The 22,500-nt window shown below is 35.1% G+C and overlaps 1 protein-coding gene across 9 annotated transcripts in view; it reads left to right on the forward strand.

Moving 5' to 3' along the window:
* Nucleotides 1-22,500, forward strand: part of LOC135222952 (thyrotropin-releasing hormone receptor-like) — a 576,292-nt gene that overhangs the window by 161,360 nt on the left and 392,432 nt on the right. For all 9 annotated transcript variants that reach the window (XM_064261405.1, XM_064261409.1, XM_064261413.1 and 6 more), the window contains one exon: nucleotides 432-665. In XM_064261405.1, the coding sequence (XP_064117475.1) occupies nucleotides 432-665 (234 nt within the window). The remainder of the gene's footprint in view (nucleotides 1-431; nucleotides 666-22,500) is intronic.

Genomic DNA, 22,500 nt, shown 5'->3' on the forward strand with positions numbered 1-22,500 from the left:
ATGACTATTTCTTAATTCCTAGGACAAGTATGGATTTTAGGATACTGAGGGACACTTTTTTGTGATTTGTAGTGTTAAATTATGCCGTTGGCTTCTCTTAAATAATATGTCTAGATTCTAAGTACTCAAAAAATTTACAAGCTAAGCTACGATGTTGAAGCAGAATCTTTGAAGTGTGAGATTTTCTTTGTCAGGATCTATGGACAATATTTAAATGAGGATGTCCAGATCATAGTTATGGACAAGTTCTTCTGATATTTATTTGTTTACTAATTGTAGACCTATCAATGCATTCATTTTCTTCCCTCTTAAGTACTGTTTTTAAGCGTTGCCGTTTCTTCAAGCGATAACCTTAATTTTTTCTTTTTTTAAAAATTCCTTTACAAACCATTGTATTTCTTCTCACATCAACTTCCTTTCTTTTCGTACAGCATCAGTCATCAGTGATCTGGCGAGCCACGACCGCTCTGTCTCAAACCGGGCCTTAGGCGAAGCCAACCGCATCTTGGGCTTCCCCTGTAGTACCACTGGGGATAGTAACATCGTCCGTCCTGGGGCGCCAGACAAGCACCCTTCGGCAACCTCCACGCCTGGTTTAGAAATCAGCGGCTGTGAGACAAAGTGGAATCGAACAGTAATCAACAATACGACGATGACAGAGCAAGGTAAGGGATTTGATTGTGATTTGGTGATTTATTTAATTTAAAATGAATGGATTTGTATGTGTGCTTGTGTGAATGTGAAATATGTATGCAAATTTAAAATATATATATATATATATTACGAGCTTGTTAGCAAGCATAGCGCTCGCTGGAGCTCGTGTTTGCCATCTCCCCTAAACCCTCTCGATCCCCTACCTACCCTGCCTCCTTCCTGTGCGGACAAACAGGTTTGCAGGAGGAGGGTGGATATCTCCAATAGCCTCCCATTCCCCTGCCTACTCCGCCTCACCCAGGGCAGACAAACCGGTTTGCAGGGGTGGGTGGCTGTATCATGATTACCCTAGTGTCACCCTGGGGAGGACAAACAAGGTCCACTCGGATACATGCTTATCTTTTGTTTTACTTCTGCAAATCTACTCTTCTCTCTAGCATCCCTTCTCATTTCATCCAAGGGGTTATAAGCCACCTGGGTCAGGCATCTGATATTCCTTGGCCTTTCTCTGCTCAGAAACAGGATAGCAGATCTTTGCAGACGTATGCTGTAATGGGAAAGTGATATGGCCGCCTGTGTATGTGTGTTATGTACACACCAACAGTGTGCGCGTAAATGTATCGCCTATAGTCTTCATTTTGATGTCACTTACTTTATATTTAACCGGTCTATCGCTCTTTAAATCCTTCCAAATCCTCCGAATTCTCTTATATTTCCTCATTTCTTCACTCATTGGAATTCCAGATGTGCGATATGTCTTGGTCCCGAGGGACATCAGGCCATTTATTTGATGAAGAAATGATTGTTAAAGAAATTCTCTTTCAGCAGGTCAGCGACCAAATATATAAAGAATGATTTATTAAGACCAATAACTTCGGTGTTGTAACGCCAGTTTTAGTAGCAATAAATCAATCAGTGTGCCAAGAATGACACCGTACCCTAGGGGCGGTTTCATAAGGTGGGACGGACGGCACTTCGGAGTTCGGAATGTTGTGGTTACCATGGTAACCTTTAATTTCGAATCTCTCCTCTCCCCCCACCTCATGGATGCTTCCCCAGGGGTCCTCCTCTTTCTTATCTCGTCCCCCCCCCCCCCACCCCCCCCCCACCCCCGTTGAAATAAATGGCAGCTAAAATAATCCCCCAGCAAATAAGAATTTGCACATAAAAGGATTTAACCAGGATTAATGGCAGCGGAAGTTAACCGCCCTTTTGCTGGTCTCATTCACGTTTATCCCGTTTCCTGTTTTATTCACTCTGTTGTTCTTCCTCTTTCTTCTTCCCCTGCCTCCTCCTCCTCCTCTTCCTCCTCTTCTTCCTTGAGACCGCTAACAGGAAAAAATCTCGACGGATAGAGTTATTGCGATTGATAGCTTTGGAAGAAGAACTCCTCCTCTCTCTCTCTCTCTCTCTCTCTCTCTCTCTCTCTCTCTCTCTCTCTCTCTCTCTCTGTTTGATTTTCGTTGTATCATCTATAGTTCACTGTTCAATTCGCTGCCTCGTTGCAAATATTTACAAAACATCGTTATTACTATCATCCAAAAATTTTTTTTTTCTTATAGTATTTTGGTTACGACGGGTAATTACGTGGAGAGAGAGAGAGAGAGAGAGAGAGAGAGAGAGATGAGATGAGAGAAGAGAGAGAGAGAGAGAGAGAGAGAGAGAGAATATTAATCTAGAAATGTTGGGTAAGGGAATTATAATTTTTCTTCCCACAGATTTAAGGGCGTTCATTAAAGCTAAATTTGGTGCTGGATTTCAAATTGAATTTCCTTTAGTAATTACACTGACGGAAGCTGTCAGAATCATGAAAGGAAACTTCCTTTGTGTGTCTCTCTTACAAGAGGTAAAACAGACTAACATCACCATCCACACAATGGTGTTGCATCATACTTCATTTTAGTCTTTAAAATTGAACGGTTTTGGTGCAAATTCCTTTTCCGAGTTGTGTATTTGGCAAGATTTGCATAATTCTTGGTTTTATGAAGGGATATGCAATTTAATAAGGCATTTAATGAACCAACGCGTAATTACGACCACTGGCTTTTGGATAAGCGAAGTTATTGCTTGTTGGGTCAGGTTAGTGCTTGGACGGTTGACAACTCAGAAAAACATTTGCTTTAAAAAAGTTATATGGCGTAGCCGGTGGCCCAAAAATGTGCAAAGCTATCGGCCCTTCGCAAACATTTTGGGATGAAGCTGTTAATCTTTGATTAATTGGTGCCTGTTTCATTGATTAGTACAGTGGGTCCTCACTTCCGCGTCCGGAATATTTATATATATATATATATATATATATATATATATATATATATATATATATATATATATATATTATTATATATCTATATCCATACATATGTATGTATATATATTCAAGTTTCTGACACCCAGGCCTTTTATTGAAAGGTAAGGCCGCTCAGAAGTGCAGGCTACCTAGATTCAGTAGTAATTAAGTTGTGCTGATTATATCTTTATTATATTATTTTATGTAGTATTATATATATATATATATATATATATATATATATATATATATATATATATATATATATATATTATCGTAATAAACTCCGATGTGACGCAGGGAAAAAATTTCAGTAGTATAGTCTCCACCTCGCATCCTCAAGAATTTAGTTACAGCCTTATGAATGAAATTTCCAAGGAGAAACGGAGTTTCTTTCAATGAACTCGCCCGTATACCTTTCGAGGTCAGATGTTATACATACACTATAATGAAGTCACCATCGCCATGGAAAACAGTAAAAAGTGTTACGACGACATCCGTTTGTAGAAAAATCGATTTTCTACTTCAGTTTGAAGTGTAAGACTTCCTCTCTCTCTCTCTCTCTCTCTCTCTCTCTATATATATATATATATATTTATATATATATATATATATATAGATATATATATATATATATATATATATAATAGATATATATAAATACATGTGTAATATTATATATATATATATATATAATAGTAATGTGAGCTCCATCACATCACCGTGATTCATATATACGCTTATGCTACAAATGTCCTTCAATATCTAGTTTGCTCTACTTCGGCATTAATATATTTTCATATAGGTCAACTGAAGGTTAACATTATATATATAAATATATATATATATATATATATATATATATATATATATATATATAAATACATATATATATATATATATGTATATATATATAAATATACATGCATATATGTATATATATATATATATATATATATATATATATATATATTATATATATATATATATATACATACACATATACACAAAGCTATTTGTAAACAATATTAATTAACGGGGAAGTTTTATCGTAAGGGATGATAGCTCATGTCTCTTACTATTATTGTTGTCGACCTACATTTGCAGAGCGATGGATGGCGCAGGTGGAATATGACGTCAAACGAAGGAAAGAGGCAAAGGAGCTGAGAATTGAGGAAGAGAAGAAGAAAGGATCAAACAAGAATAATGATTGCAAGAAAGAAATGGAATGTTGAAATCGTGGTCAGTTTAAGAAGTGATTGTGAATTCGCTTGTCACTTCCAGCTTTTGGGTATTATGTAAACATTAATTTTAAGGATCTTACAATTTCTCTTTAAATTGCACCTTTATGAAGGGATAAATATTCCTTTAAGACATAAATATTCGCAATGAGATATTTTTGGTTAGTAAAATCTCTTTCATAGGTATACATGTAATATTGTACTGCAACACTGATATTGTTATAATAGTGTTGCCACATTTGCTGAAACATTGTATTGGTTATTGGTACTGTAACGTTGTATCAGTAAGTACCTTGTAGCCCCAGGATAATGTAGCACTGTAGTAAAAGCTTTCTTGATTGCAAGGTATTGCAACATGAGGAGAGATGCAATATTGTTCCATTTTTGTGGCCTTACATTATAGGTGTTAGAGACAGCTTTAATTGGTTGAGTAACTTCGTTTCGGTAATTGTTGTGCCTGACATTTTACGGGTTTTAAGTTTTTTATTTAGTGTATTATTTTACGGACTATTGGTTATATCGTTGCCTAACGGATGCAAGATAGGTTTCTGGAATCTAAGCGTAATAAGTTGGAGGAGTTATAGGTTCTTATCCCGACGCTAATACCACTGGGAAGTTTTGGACCTGGATACTGATTATATCGATCTGGGTCTTATTGGCACTTTCTTGGCCTAAAGCGCACCCCTCCACAAGTTCCATTGAAATGAGAAATATATTGTCATACTCTGTACCACTAGAGGTTATGTATACATACATGTCACAGGCAGGTAGCGAAACCAGGCATTCACGAACTGCATGAAATTTCAGGCAGATAGCGAGATGCACTTAGGGACATTTGATACCTCAGGGGCTAGTACTAAACACAGCGAAACAGCGTAGTTGAGTCAATGTTTCGCCATATTTAGTACTAACCCTTTGGGGGATCAAATGTCCCTGAGTGCATTGCATTATCTGCCTGACATTTCAGGCAGTTCGCGAAATGCCTGGTTTCGCTATCTGCCTGTAACATACATACCATTCGTCTAACTTCGTTGGCATATGTAAGGAATCACCCCCTTCTTGTTTTAACGAAATAATGTTCGTCGTAGGAGCAGGCCAGTTGGGCCACCCGATGATTTTGCGTATCCTAAGCCTGAAAGAAAAATGTAAAAGAGTGGAGTAGGAAAACAAGGGCAGTGAAAGAGAAGGATAATAAAGGATAATCCAATTATGATGATAGCTGTCTTGACAGTGAAAGCATTGCTTATATCTCTCAACAAGGAGTGGTTGTAAATAGATATACTATACTAGGTGACTGCAGACTTCTGTGAATTAGCCATGATTAGCAATTTCCTCCACAAAAATTGTTGACTTTAATTTATCAATGCTTAAGACAGCCAGACAGACAGCAATAAATGCGTCATTGATGTGAATGCCAAAGGAGACATTTCAGTTCTGAAAAAAGTTGTGTAAATAATGTGAAGCTAGATTATTATTTTACTTTCTTAATATTGCCGTGAAAGTTTCTTGCTGAGTTAGTCAAAGCGAGAGGGACACATCTTTAAGGACATTTTCGCTTTTTAAAACGGAGCAGTTGCTTGAACACGAACATTTCCAGTGTTAAAGTGGAGTAGGCAACGTCTCGTCAAGATTCTCGCCCAGTCTCTCTCTCTCTCTCTCTCTCTCTCTCTCTCTGACTAGAATTGCCTAAGGCACGCAGTTTTATTCAGGCACAGAAATCTGCTCAGCAGCGTAAAATAAGACTATTTGTTGTGTGTGCAGTATAGGTAATGCAATCAAGTCTTTTGAAATAATGCCTAAAAAGAAAAATGATAATTCTCTTTCGCGTTGTGTCCAGGCATTGCTAAATAACAGAAGTGACTTGGAATAGTAGAAATCTAATAAATACGATTGAGGTAGCGTGAAGTTAATCGAGAAAAGTATTTGGTCAGAATTACAATTTCAGTTTGTACCCAGATTTTGTGAGCGGCTGTAGTGGTACTTTTATGCAACTTATTTTGGCTTTGTGGTTGCTGTTTATTTTTTCAACTTGATTCATCTGTTTACAGTCTTTTGATCTTAAACAAGAAAGAAAAGCGAAACATGAAACTCTAATAGTGGTTTATGGAGAGATTTAATTATACTGTCACCCTGGCTTCGAGTAATTTGAGTTTCTTGCAAGATGAATGTTGCAGTACTTGAAACATATGATTTTTATGTGGATTTGGCTTTACACGTTTGTATTTTTAAGAGAAACTGGTTATTTTGGATCAGAAACTTGACAAGAATAATCCCTCGTTTGTGAAACGTATCCAACAAATAAGATCATCTGTCTACCTCCTAACGTTTCCTATTTTCCTTCCCATTTTTATCATCCATCCACAGCAGAGCTCTTCCAAACCCTCTTAGCCATCCCAAGTCCTGTCCCATTAAAGCTGATTAATGGTGGATCACTACATAAGGGACGTTCACCGTAGAAAAACAGAACCGGGAAAATCGTGGTTTAAAATATTCTTGAGACAGTTACCTCGTCTATAATGACTTTTTAGAAATGGGGACGACTAGCGGTTGGTTCAGAAACCCTCGGAGAATGTCTTACGCGACGAGAAGAATTAGTGCTGCGATATGCCTCGGTCTCCTGTTTTCAAATGATGGCTCCAGACCCGCAAATTGCATTAGTTCGGCTTCCGCGAAGGAGAGCCTCATTGAAAGGCATTAGGATCAATCATGATCAAAGGCTCAAGGCTGAATATACTTGAAGTTGGAAGGCCCGTTGCTGAATATATCGAAGGATTTCATATTTACGACAATTGGCTGAATAATTTTTAAGGTATGGCACGTGGCTTAATTTGGAAGGTGAAACGCCAGGTAACTTGTTAAAAGATGATAGAGGTGAATGTGTTTGAAGGCATCTTTCACGTGGCTGTATGTACTGAAAGAAATAAGACGTGTTGGATTATGTCTACTGATACATCATGATTAAATGTATCCGAAGATATTGGGGTTGGAGATATAAAGTTTTAATTTGAGAGTGGGAATATGTTAATGAATATCGAAGGAAATATGAGACAAAAGCCTGATTAGATAAAAATATTCTTAAGGTATATACTTAAACACAATTCGAAATATAAGAGGCGTGTCTGAATATATACTATCAACATCCTTTGAGAGCGGCTGCAAGATTTGTGACTAGGAATCATGAACTGAAGACTTAAAGACGAAATGAAGTTTTGTAATGTAAATCCATGTTTGTAACAACTTGGAGATGTTCCAATAAACCCTTGAATATTGTACTGTTTCCATTATCCACTTCTCATTTTTGTCATGTCGCCTTTATATCTACATGCATGCATATGAATAATAGCATGAATAAAAAGAAGAGATAAATTCAAGCACCTCCCTTTGCGCATTGCGTTTCTTTTATTGACCCTGCTTTTACTATTGCCTCCCTCTTTCACCACTTACCCATGTAGAGGCTGACACTTGACACTTTTATAATAGTTTATAATAGTTTATGGGGTGGTGGAATAGTTTATGATAGTTTATAGGGTGGTGGAGGAGAGTTCAGTGAAGGCCTGCCTTCCTACGCTGCCTGGTCCCGAGCCCAAGTGCTGAAATCATTGAATTTGTTTTTGTCAACTTTGCCTTGATCTCATGTCACAGTATACACTTTGTTATGTTAATTGCAAGTTTTTATTGTGAGGTTTTATTCTCCAGCGTGATATATTTTCAATTCCATTATTATTAATATATTATTATTATTCTTTAGAATTATAATTCATGTACTTCCTTTTCGGTATGTTCATATACATACATACATATATATATATATATATATATATATATATATATATATATATATATATATAAAGCGAATACCACAGGAAAATGATAGGCAGAAATCCATTCGTTCCTTGACAATGTCTTAGTAAAGACGAAAGCGCTTGGATTTCTGCCTATCATTTTCCTGTGGTATTCGCTTATTTAAGGAAGTCAAGCGCGTCTATCGTGATTTTTTTTTCAATATATACATTATATATATATATATATATATATATATAGTACTCCGAATTTTGCAGCAATATATTTTCTTTTTCTCATAAGAATATGAATTTACACTTATATGAATAGTAATATATATATATATATATATATATATATATATATATATATACAAAATATATATATAATTATAAAATTTGTGTCTTGTGTGTGTATATATATGTATGTGTGTATATGTTTATGTATATATACATATAATTATATATTTTTAATGCCTTCAGCCCCAATCCTCGTTTATGTTATGACGCTGAAGCTGTACTTCATTATGTTTTGATGTTTCCTCTTCAGGAAAGAATGGAGAATTATAGGTAAACAGAGAGCGCGTATAACGTAGAAAATATTGAGAGGCAGGGAGAGGGTATGACTTCGAAAGCGGTGGATAGAAGGAAAGGAAAAGGTACCAGAACAGTAGAACATAATTATACAGGAGCAAGGAAGCAAAGTGTAAATGGCTTAATGTGTGTGAAGGGTATTCGTGAAATACTGTGAACCCTCTGTGTATATAAATGAAGCAGATAATATATTAGAAGATTTTTGTTCAGGATGTTCATCTTGGATTTAGAAGTCATAATGACTGTTAACGTTTTATCAATCCTTATTAAGGGAAGAGGTCTTGTATGAAATATATATATATATATATATATATATATATATTATATATATATATATATATATATATATATATATATATTTATATATATATATATATATATATATATATATATATATATATATATATGTATGCGTGTATGTATGTATATGTCGCCGTTAATACACCGATTCCGTCAGAAATGATTGTAATATACTGTAAGAGGGTCGAGATGGCAGGTCCCTACCCTTAGGGACGTGGGCGAAATGAACCTTCATTCTGCATAGTTATGTAGGGGACAGCAGCTGTTGTGGTGTTGGTTATCCATAAACTTTCGTTGTTACCCATTGCATTCTGTCATACAGTATATGCAATTCATGTATATCTATATATGAATTCATGTGTGTGTATATATATTATATATATTATTATATATATATATATATATATAATATATATATATCATTCGAGCTACAAATGTCCTTTATTATCTGATTCGCTCTACCTCGGAATTTATATATTTTCATATACATGTATGTACCGAAGGGGAATTTTTAGTTGATAATAATTTCGTCTCCTCATGGGATCAAACCACCATCCAGTGGAGGGAACGAAATTAGGACGGACAGTGACGTTATCAAGTCGGCCAACAGAGAGGCTATAAGTTTATGTCGATTCTAAGACCATTACAAATCACCATCGAACTCGGTGTTTTCGTAATTAGAATCGATATGACACCCCCTCAACCATGTTAGCCAATTCGAATGTTTGACCCACGTAGCCTTGTTATGAATAATTAACAAGGCTAACATGGTTGAGGGGGTTTCATATCGATTCTAATTACGAAAACACCAAGTTTGACGGTGATTTGTAATGGTCAGAATCGATATAAACTTATAGCCTCTCTGTTGGCCGACTTGATAACGTCACTGTTCGTCCTGATTTCGTTCCCGTCCACTGGACGATGGTTCGATCCCATGAGGGGACAAAATTATTATCAACTAAAAATTCCCCTTCGGTACATATATGAAAATATATCAATTCCGAGGTAGAGCGAATTAGATATTAAAGGACATTTGTAGCTCGAATGATTTATATGAATCACAGTGATGTGATAATTATTCATAACAAGGCTACGTGGGTCAAACATTCGAATTGGCTAACATGTTTGAGGGGGTTTCATATCGATTCTAATTATGAAAACACCGAGTTCGACGGTGATTTGTAATCGTCAGAATCGATATAAATTTATAGCCTCTCTGTTGGCCGACTTGATAACGTCACTGTCCGTCCTGATTTCGTTCCCGTCCACTGGACGGTGGCTCGATCCCATGAGGGGACAAAATTATTATCAACTAAAAATTCCCCTTTGGTACATATATGAAAATATATCAATTCCGAGTTAGAGCGAATTAGATATTAAAGGACATTAGTAGCTCGAATGATTTATATGAATCACGGTAATGTGATAATCATTTATAACAAGGCTACGTGGGTCAAACCTTCGAATTGGCTAACATGGTTGAGGGGGTTTCATATCGATTCTAATTACGAAAAAACCGAGTTCAATGGTGATTTGTAATGGTCAGAATCGATATAAACTTATAGCCTCTCTGTTGGCCGACTTGATGACGTCACTGTCCGTCCTGATTTCGTTCCCGTCCGCTGGACGGTGGTTCGATCCCATGAGGGGACGAAATTATTATCAACTAAAAATTCCTCTTCGGTACATAATTCCGAGGTAGAGCGAATTAGATATTAAAGGACATTTGTAGCTCGAATGATTTATATGAATCACAGTGATGTGATAATTATTCATATATATATATATATATATATATATATATATATATATATATATATATATATATATATATATATATATATATATATATATATATATATATATATATATATATATATAATATATATATATATATATATATATATATATATATATATATATATATATATATATATATATATATATATATATATATATATATATATATATATATATATATATATATATATATATATATATATATATATATATATTATATATATATATATATATATATATATATATTATATATTGCTACTTTCAAATGCATATATCACCTCTTTGACTGTATAAAATGTTATGTAGAATTGTGCAACATTTTTTCAGATTCCTAGCTAGCTTAGAGATAAGATGTTTAAAATGCGTCTTCAGATTTCGCATAACATAATGTAAAAGAATATATATAACGTAGAATGTAGTAAGAGAGAGAATATCTTTGTCCGTTCAAAGCTAGAGTTGTTTTTCAAAATCTGTTAACACGTTTGATAAGCGAGCTCAAGCCTTCATTGTGTTTTGGGATTCTGTCATCAAGTAAGATAAGGGACTTCTGCTTCGGTTGATCGAGTCGAGTACGTGTCTGTTGAGGAGAATCGTCTTTTACGCGTATGTCTTTGTCAAAGCCACATGCAGATTACACATTTTGTATGCAAAGTTGCGTAAGATTTCGAAGCTTCTGGAAGCATTATTGCCCGAAACGTTTGAATGGTCACCCGTAACTTGAGAATTTCATATTTGATAAAGCTGCAGAAAGAAAGAAAGAAATTGGTATACCAAAAAGGTAAAGTGTGTTATATTTTTATTAATTGCAACTAATAACTGATAGGAACGGTGGTTAGGAAAAAACTAATAACTAATAACAGATGGTTACGAAGGTTTGGTAAAAACTAAATAACTGAGGGTTACAGTGGTTTGAGAGGAACTATTTACGTTTTTACACATTGCAAATTTTTGTGTTTTGTGTTTGTTTCATTTTTGTGCATTTGTTCATTTTCTTATTGAAGTGTGCCTTTTTATTTTATATTCTGTGTGATTAATACTTTTTGCAAATTTTGATATTGTCCACATTTTTCTGTATTTTCATTTGCATTCACAATTTAATTGACTTAGTTATTTTCATTGCTTAATCATTGCACATTTAATTAAATTTAACACGCGTGAATTAACTTGCATTTACTTAGAATTCTTTTCAAGTTTTATTATTGTTTAGCACTTGTGAATTAATTTCTAATTTTCAATTATTACCTAACACTTTTGAATTTTGATTGAATTAATTTTCTTGAATTTTGTGATAATTAGTTTTGATTTAATTTTACTTGATTGATCCAAGAATTAATTAAACTTTACTTTGTTTTCAAGTAACAGTAATTTTCCCTGATATTGTGAATTTCACTTATAAATTTTGAGTTTAATAATAAATTTTTGTATTTAAAATTTTTATAAGTGTTTTCATTTTTATACCAGTATATTTGCATTTGATTATATTGATGTTAGGTAGAAACATAGAGTGGTAATTGATCTAGTTTCCTTCATTAACTTGAAGTGACTTAGAATTAGGGAAGTACTTAGACTTCTGAAATCAGGGAAATACTTAGAATTTTAAAGTTGTTGATGGGGTGATACCCTTTGATTAATTTAATTACTTACAAGATTACCTCACACCTTGATGAACTTAGTCTGATTTTCTGCAATACTGGTAAGTTGTTAAGGGATCACTGTTGCCTTTAGAGTATTCAGTTGTTTAGTACCTGTGATGAGGATTCAGGTGTCTGGCTTTTGTGAGGTAACAATAAATGAATGGTAAGTGTAGTAACCAGATACTTGGCACTTCGTTACATGTAATTAATGGTGCCCAGAGACCCGGGAAAACAGATTTCATTATCACTCTAGTATATACTGGTGGTGTTAGGGATATATTTTGTTAGGAGAGTGACCATATAGTTTTTGTTTTGCATTTATTTTATTGAATTGTAAGTTGATAACTTAGAGGAAAATGGCTTAGTTCAAGGTTCAGGAATTTTTAGCAGGCCCTTCCATCCAGGTTTTATCTGAAACCACTCTGACTAAGGCACAGTGGAGCGCTTTAGCAGTGGCACGTGGTGGTTATAATTCTACTAGTATGGTAAAGGCACAAATAAGATGTATCGCTGCGGAATCATTGATAAACTCTGGTAGAATAACTGATGAAGATGAGTTTGAATTGGCTCAAGAGTTGTTGAATGTAGCACATGCTGATCTCATAAATAAGCAAGCAGAAAAGAAAGAGAAAAGTGATGCAGAGTTAGAGCTTAGACGCATTGAAGCAGAAGAGAATTTGATTAAGCTAAAAATGCAAGCTGAAAGAGAAAGAATAGACAGGGAAAAACAAGAAAGAAGAGAAAGAGAAGAAGAAAAAGCAGCAGTAGAGGAAAGAGAAAGGATAAAAGAGGTAAGAGAAATCGCAAGACATGAAAGGGAGATGGAATTGATAAGAGCTAGATCCACATTACCTGTAACAACGTCTAACCCTAACCAAGGTAATCAAGACCCTGTATTTGATGCAGTGAGAGTTCAGAAGTTAATCCCTAAGTTTACTGAAGAAGCTCCAGATGGATTTTTTGATCACTTTGAGAAAGTGGCTTCAGGTATGGGATGGCCAGAAGATAAATGGTCAGTTTTGCTACAAAGTGTCTTGATTGGTAAAGGGAGAAGTGCTTATCTAGCCTTAACAGCTGATCAGTGTAAAGACTACAAGGTACTTAAACACAGTGTGCCACAAGTTTACCAGATGACCCCAGAGTACTACAATGAAAGATTCAGAAATTTAAGAAAAGATGAGAAGGGAACATTCTTAGATTATGCTTACAAAGTGAGAAGGTGTTTCAAATGTTGGTTAGAAGCTGCTAAAGTTGAAACTTTTGAAAAGTTATAAGAAGTGTTTGTCCTTGAACAGTATCTTAAAGGAATTCCTGAACATATAAGAGCCTATTTGAGAGAGAGAGAGAGAGAGAGACGAGAGAGAGAGAGAGAGAGAGAGAGAGAGAGAGAGAGAGAGAGAGAGAGAGGTGAAGAATCTTGACAAAGCTGCTACACTGAGTGAAGATTACAATATAATTAGTAGTAAACGTAATTACAATGTCAAGTACCAGAGTCAACAATGCCCAGGTTTTAAGTCTTATCCAAATAACAGGAACAAATTTAATGGGAAACCTACAAGTGATACTACCAAGAGTACACAAGGTAATACAACTCAGCAAGCTAATGTGAAATCCTCATCCAATTTTTCAAGACAGTTACAGAAACCTTATGTTGTCTGTTTCAAGTGTAGAAGAGTAGGACACTACAGTCAAGAGTGTTACCGGAATCAACAGCCAATTGATCAAGTTGTGAAAGGTGACCAGGTGAAACAAACTACGAAGAGCAGTGTGGGAAAGAATCAGACTCCAGAGAAGAATGAGACTAAACAAGCTGAATGTGTAACAACCAGTGGAAATGTTACCTCAAGCAGTGTGGAGGCTTTTAAGCCATATATCTATGAGGGTATGCTGTCAACTCAAGAAGGAAGTATGCAGGTACTAGTCAAGATATTACGTGATACAGGGAGTAACCATAGTGTGGTAATACGTGGTTCTCACCCTCAGCTGGAGAAGAGTCTCACAGGAGATTCAGTTATTTTGAAGGGTATAGGAGGAGAGGAAGTAACTCCTATATGCCGCTTACACCTGTCATGTGAATTGGTGACAGGGAATGTTGATTTTGCTGTAAAGGACTCACTGGCTGTGGAAGGTGTACATTTTCTGTTGGGGAATGAAGTTGGTGGTGTGCCATTTATTCCTTGTCCTGTAGTGATAGACAAGCCATTGAGGATTAGTCCTACAGTAGAGTTGGAGAAGAATAACCCCCAACTGTTTCCTAGTTGTGTAACTACCAGAAGTATGAAGAGGACTACCACTGTTGGGGAAGAAACTGAGGATTTACACACCCAAGAAGGATCAAGTGAAGGATCTTTGTGCTTAGAAGAATTATTCCAGGGAAGTGAAGTTTCCCATAGTGCTGACCAAGAAGAGATTTCCCAAGATGAAGAAGATGACGACAATGAAGAAGAACCTGATGTTCTGAAGAGACTCCGAGTAGTCAAAGTGTTCCTGAAGACAGTAGTGAAATTACAGTAGCTGAGTTAGCAGATATTGAGAATTCAACCCTTGAAGTTGGTCAAGTGACAAGAGAGAAGCTGATGGACTTGCAGAAGAAGGATGCATCGTTAACTGATTTGTTCTTCAGAGTTGTTGATCGAGAAGAGATGCAACAAACTCCTACCTGTTATTATCTGAAAGAAGGTTTGCTGATGAGGAAGTATAGACCTACAGATATACCAGGAGATGCTATATGGGGCGAATATCATCAAATTTTGATTCCATATCTGTGAGAAAGCAAGTGGTTGCAGTAGCTCATGAGTCTGGACATATGGGAATCAGGAAAACTTTGGAGAAGATCATGAAATATTTTTTTCTAGCCTGGACTTCACAAAGATGTTAGCAGGTTTTGTCGTGAGTGTCATACCTGCCAGATAGCTGGAAAACCGAATGAAACCATCAAGAAAGCCCCCCTACAACCTATAGAAGTTAGAGGAGAACCCTTTAGCAAAGTGATTATAGATATGGTTGGACCACTGCCGAAGACAAAGAAAGGAAATGAGTATTTGTTAACATTAATGTGTCCTGTGACAAGTTATCCAGAAGCAATCCCTGTTAGAAACATATCTGCCAAGATAGTTGCTGAAAAACTTGTGGAGTTTTTCTCAGAATTTGGTATACCAGAAATAGTACAAAGTGACAGAGGAACAAACTTTACTTCAAAGTTATTCCAGGATGTGATGAATTGGTTAGGAGTGAAACAACAGTTATCCACTGCCTACCATCCAGAAACTCAAGGTGCCTGAGAAAGGTTCCACCAGACATTGAAAAGTATGCTGACAAAGTATTGTTCTGAGTCAGGAAGAGAATGGGATGTTGGTTTACCATTAATGTTGTTTGAAGTTAGGAGTGCTTATCAAGAAAGTATGGGATGTTCACCTAATGAAATGATTTTTGGAAGAGAAGTGAGAGGACCGTTGAAGATTCTTGCAGAAAATTGGGAAGAAAATCAAGAGAAAAGCCAAGGAGAGTATGTGAAGAACTTAAGGAAAAGGTTGAAAGAGATTAGAAAATTCTCTTTAGAAAACTTGAAAATGAGTCAAGAGAAAATGAAAAGGAGATTTGATGCTAAGACTAAGCTAAGAAGTTTTAGTGTTGGTCAACAAGTGTTAGTGTTCTTACCTGTCGAGATTTCCCCTCACTAATAAATTTCAAGGTCCTTACATGATAATTCAGAAGTTAAGTGATAGAACTTATGTGATTGAAACACCAGAAAGAAGAAGAAGACAAAGGAAGATACATGTGAACCTCTTGAAACTTTATTTCTCAGAAACTAAAACTGAAACTGTGTCAGTAACCCAAACAACTTTATCTACAGAAGACTATGATGGCTACGAATTGGGAGCTACAAGCAAGATGAATAATTCTTCAATTTTGGAAAATTTGGAGGATAAACTGAAACATCTGAGTGTTGAACAAGGTGAAGAGTTAAGTGAAGTAATTAGAAGTTTTCCAGAAATTTTTACAGATGTGCCTAGGCGTACTGATCTGACCAAGCATGAAATCAAGATTCAAGAAGATGGAAAACCTTTCAAGCAAAGAGCCTATCGCTTATCACCTTATCATAGAGATGTTTTGAAGAAAGAAGTTGAGTATTTGCTGCAACATGGATTAGCAGAACCCAGTTCAAGTCACTTCAGTTCTCCATGTGTGTTAGTGAAGAAACCAGATGGTTAATTTAGGATGTGCACTGATTATAGGAAACTGAATTCTATCAGTGTGGCTGATAATTATCCTTTGCCTCTTATAGATCAGTTACTTGATAATATTGGGCAAGCCAAGTTTGTTTCCAAGATAGACTTGTTGAAAGAATATTATCAAATTCCCTTAGATGAGAATGCCAAGTTGCTGTCAGCTTTTATTACTCCATTTGGACTGTATCAGTATACTGTTCTGCTGTTTGGTCTGATGAATGCACCCGCAACATTTCAACGAGTGATGGATCAACTGCTAGGATTGATAGAAGGAGTAGGTGTATACCTAGATGACATCGTGATTTACTCTGCAACGTGGGAAGAACATCTGAAGATTTTGAGGAAAGTTTTCAAGAAACTTCAAGAAGTAGGATTAACAGTCAACCTAGAGAAGAGTGAGTTTGGAAAGGCAACTGTGCAGTATCTTGGGTTTGAAGTTGGGAAAGGCCTTTTTGCTCCAGTAAATGCTAATGTAGAAGGTATCCGTAAGGCTACCCCACCTACTACCAGGAAACAGCTACAGAGATTTTTAGGCATGGCTGGATTCTATCGTCGTTTCTGCCCAAATTTCTCAGCCGCAGTAGCTCCCTTGACAGACTTAACTAGTCCCAAAGCTAAGTTTGTTTGAACTCCAGAGTGTCAAGAATCCTTTGAGAAGGTAAAAGCCATTTTAACTTCAAGACCAGTACTTCAAGCTCCAGACTTCGACAAGAAATTTGTGATACAAGTTGATGCGTCGGACTGGGGCATTGGAGCTGTTCTACTTCAAGAAGATGAAAATAATATCTACCATCCTGTGTGCTTCATGTCTACAAAATTGAAAAAACATCAGAAAGTATACTCGACAATCGAGAAGGAAACTTTAGCCTTAATCACAGCATTGAAAAAATTTTGAAGTGTATGTGAGTAGACCTAGGAATGAAGAAATTTTAGTGTTGTCTGATCACAATCCACTGTCATTTATCCAGAGAATGAAAAATCATAATCAAAGACTGACCAGGTGTTCTTTGTGCTTGCAACAGTAAAACTTAAGAGTGCAGCACATTAGTGGCAAAAACAATGTAGTTGCTGATTAATTATCTCATTGCGAATCGTTGGATTCAACACTGTGATAAAAAATGTTCTGGGGGGGAGGTATATTATATATTGCTACTTTCAAAATGCATATATCACCTCTTTGACTGTATAAAATGTTATGTAGAATTGTGCAACATTTTTTCAGATTCCTAGCTAGTTTAGAGATAGGGTGTTTAAAATGTGTGTTCAGATTTCGCATAACATAATGTAAAAGAATATATATAACATAGAATGTAGAAAGAGAGAGAATATCTTTGCCCGTTCAAAGCTAGAGTTGTTTTTCAAAATCTGTCAACACATTTGATAAGCGAGCTCGAGCCTTCATTGTGTTTTGGGATTCTGCTGTCATCAAGTAAGATAAGGGACTTCTGCTTCGGTCGATCGAGTCGAGTACGTGTCTGTTGAGCAGAATCGTCTTTTACGCGTATGTCTTTGTCAAAGCCACATGCAGATTACACATTTTGTATGTAAAGTTGCGTAAGATTTCGAAGCTTCTGGAAGCATTATTGCCCAAACCGTTTTGTTATCTCCAGTCCAGCTTCCGTAAGGGAGAAGTTTTTCATTCGGGCTTAAAGACTCAAACCGTTCACATCACTCTCTCTCTTTCTCTTCTCTCCATCGCATAGCACTTTTGATGTTAAAGTAACGTAACAATTTCGTACTTATTAAATGGTCACCCGTAACTTGAGAATTTCATATTTGATATTTCTTAAGAGTTTATTTAGTGTTGTTTAGTGATTTTTTTGTTGAATCTGAACAAACGTTCTTGTAACGGCGCCTGGTTTTGTGAAAGTGTGAAACAAGCTGCAGCAAGAAAGAAAGAAATTGGTATACCAAAAAGGTAAAGTGTGTTTTATTTTTATTAATTGCAACTAATAACTGATAGGAACGGTGGTTAGGAAAAAACTAATAACTAATAACAGATGGTTACGAAGGTTTGGTAAAAACTAAATAACTGATGGTTACAGTGGTTTGAGAGAAACTATTTACGTTTTTACACATTGCAAATTTTTGTGTTTTGTGTTTTGTTTCATTTTTGTGCATTTGTTCATTTTCTTATTGAAGTGTGCCTTTTTATTTTATATTCTGTGTGATTAATACTCTTTGCAAATTTTGATATTGTCCACATTTTTCTGTATTTTCATTTGCATTCACAATTTAATTGACTTAGTCATTTTCATTGCTCAATCATTGCACATTTAATTAAATTTAACACGTGTGAATTAATTGGCATTTACTTAGAATTCTTTTCAAGTTTTATTATTGTTTAACACTTGTGAATTAATTTCTAATTTTCAATTATTACCTAACACTTTTGAATTTTGATTGAATTAATTTTCTTGAATTTTGTGATAAATTAATTTTGATTTAATTTTACTTGATTGATTCAAGAATTAATTAAACTTTACTTTGTTTTCAAGTAACCGTAATTTTCCTTGATATTGTGAATTTCACTTATAAATTTTGAGTTTAATAATAAATTTTTGTATTTAAAATTTTCATAAGTGTTTTCATTTTTATACCAGTATATTTGCATTTGATTATATTGATGTTAGGTAGAAACATAGAGTGGTAATTGATCTGTTTTCCTTCATTAACTTGAAGTGACTTAGAACCAGGGAAGTACTTAGACTTCTGAAATCAGGGAAATACTTAGACTTTTAAAGTTGTTGATGGAGTGATACCCTTTGATTAATTTAATTATTTACAAGATTTACCTCACACCTGTTTTGATGAACTTAGTCTGATTTTCTGCAATACTGGTAAGTTGTTATGGGATCACTGTTGCCTTTAGAGTATTCAGTCGTTTAGTACCTGTGATGAGGATTCAGGTGTCTGGCTTTTGTAAAGTAACAATAAATGAATGGTAAGTGTTGTAACCAACCAGATACTTGGCACTTCGTCACAATATATATAATATATATATATATATATATATATATATATATATAAATAATTATATATATATATATATATATATATATATATATATATATGTGTGTGTGTGTGTGTGTGTGTGTGTGTGTGTGTATGTGTATGTGGGTATGCAGCTTTATATGTCACACGTAATAGAATACCTCAAGAACGGGAAATCATAATGTCCTTGCAAATCAGCAGATATTATCATTTGATTAACTTTTTGATGAAAATTAACTTTTGGGAAGAATCAGCTCTGATTTGATTTTAAGGGCATAAAAACCATCTTACTCTTCATAAAAGATATGTGTATTTCCAACGGCTTAAAATATCGTCTGTTACTTATAGCGGTATCCTTTGTTTTAGTTCTTTTATTTCCCCAGCGTAATAGCTTAACGGTAGCGGTTGGTACGAGTTAGTATATGCTTCGTTGAATGTACTGGTGCAGGTGAATTGTCCAGTATGGAGTGCTGTTGTCCTGACGTTTGTGATTGGGTTTTCCAACTCTATTATTGAGTCGTAAAAAGAAACAGCCATAAAAAAAGATCCAGCATAACACAGAGGGCTAGGTTGAGAGACCACAGTGCAAAAAATGTTTAGCTGGCTGGGGGGGGAGGGGGGGGGGGGGCAAACTTCCCGAGATGTAGTATTTCACCAGCCCCCCTCCCTTTTTTTTTTTTTTTTTTTTTTTTTTTTGCGTGCCCTTAGGTTAGGTTAGGGTAGTATATCGTAATATAGTGGCGTAATTTTGGGTGTGGGAAACACAAGGAAATTATTTTCAAGAAGATTCTATGGTTAGTTTTTAAGATATGGCGTCCCGCTTTTTTCAGGGAAGGTCACGGTACTGGGTTTACAGTTTGGGAATTTGGTTTTGGAGAGTTCACATTAGAGGAGGTGATCCTTAATTATTAAGGGGAAAATGCTGAGGAAAGGATGATAAAGAAAGAATGGCCTCGTCTTGATTGCGCTAGGAATTGATTGATAACTGGGAACGTTCGTCACGGAACTTAGAAGCCAATCACGTTAGAGCTTCGCCAGACGTCATATAAGCCTTACTGGGAGATTGGCGGCAGTATCTGCTCCCACACGAAGTCGTTGACAAGAGTCATCCGCTAATGAACCTATTGAGAAAGAGTCGATTGGCTTCTTTTTTTTCAAGGTTAAATATCGCGAAGAAGACAAGCTGTATAAGGGAAAATTAACTGGGAAGTGTGGTAACCTTGAGGAATAGATCTGAAATAAGAATTAAAAGTTGGTGCCTGACATTTTCCATCGGTATGCATATGTATAAAAGTAGTCTGATGTATAGGTATTTAAATGATGATTTGCTTATCTTGGATGATTTGTGTATGGACTGAATGTGTTTTTTGGTTATAAAATTCCTCTCATTTTATTCAAAGTTACACGGGTGATTTAGTGTAATCAGTCATTTAGTCCATTCTAGCCTTATCTGGAAGGAAGCGACCAAAAATATAAATTAGGCTTTGGTGCTTTAATATTTGTATGTTCCATTTCGCATAAATATTAAGTTATATTGCCGGGTATTTTCTTCTAGTTTATTAATCAGGTAAAGTATATATAAATCAAACACACACACACATATATATATACACACACGTGTGCGTATGAACATATATAGTTATGTATATATATATATATATATATATATATATATATATATATATATAATATATATATATATGATATTAAGTATATATATATATATATATATATATATATATATGAAAGTAGTCAGTTTTGGGGGCGTATCGTAGGCCGGGTTAAGAACCGGTAAAATCTAACAATTCATTCAAAAGTACAAAATGAAAATAGGAGGTAAAACTTCGGCCCACGAAAGTATTTATGTAAACGGAAATATAGCCGAATAAAACTAATTACGAGAATACACGAAGTGAAAACAGTACAAGTACAATCCTATACCAGATTCCTGCGTATCGTCCGACTGGTGAAGTTGAATTCATTCTTTTCGTTGCTCATTATACTCAAGTGCGGGTGCTTGGCCTCTGCCCATTGACGATATCGAATGTTTATATTCGGAGGATTTCCCGGAACGCTCGATTCCGTTGCTGAAGGCTTTTTTAATTAAAGTGGATTAATCTCACCACAGCCTATATGGGGGAATCCAGTCTCATATAGATAACAGAGTATTATTGAGCACGCTCCCTCCCTCCCTTGGGCAAACGCTTGCTTGTATGCCTGTGTGAGCTCGAACTTGTATAATATTATATTATATATATATATATATATATATATAGATTATATATATATATATATATATATATAATGTCTGCTTTCGCAAATAAATGCATGAAGGGTGGCTTAAACCTATTGGGAACTTCAAGTTTACTTGCTTATGTTACAAGGATGTAGGTTGCATTCCCTTACAGCCTACGTGAGGAGAAGTAAGCTCTCTCTCTCTCTCTCTTCTCTCTCTCTCTCTCTCTCTCTCTCTCTCTCTCTATATATATATTATATATATATATATATATATAATATATATATATATATATATATATATATATATATATATATATATATATATACCACACACATATATATGTGTGTGTGTGTGTATGTATATGTGTGGTGTGTATTTTATATATATATATATATATATATATATATATATATATATATATATATATATATATATAGTTTTATGTTTATTATGTAACATGAGTTTTATTCATCATCCAAATATCATGATGAATATGGAAACTAGAAGAACAGCGAGTGTCCCTCATTTGAAAAGAAATAACATAAGCATTTTCCAGCGTTAATAAATGCCTCTGATTCGAAGATAATGAACCGATTTGTGTCAAAAGAGTCACTAATTGCTTAGTCAGGGATTTTGGAACTGGGCCCTTTTGTTCAGCGTGTGTGGGCTTAGCTAACAGGGAAGCTACACCATTAACAGGGATTGGATAACTTGCTAAAGGGAAATTTTATCTTTGTACATCTAAGTGA

The sequence above is a fragment of the Macrobrachium nipponense genome, chromosome 8 (assembly GCF_015104395.2).
Source record: "Macrobrachium nipponense isolate FS-2020 chromosome 8, ASM1510439v2, whole genome shotgun sequence".
NCBI classification, from domain to species: Eukaryota; Metazoa; Arthropoda; class Malacostraca; order Decapoda; family Palaemonidae; genus Macrobrachium; species Macrobrachium nipponense.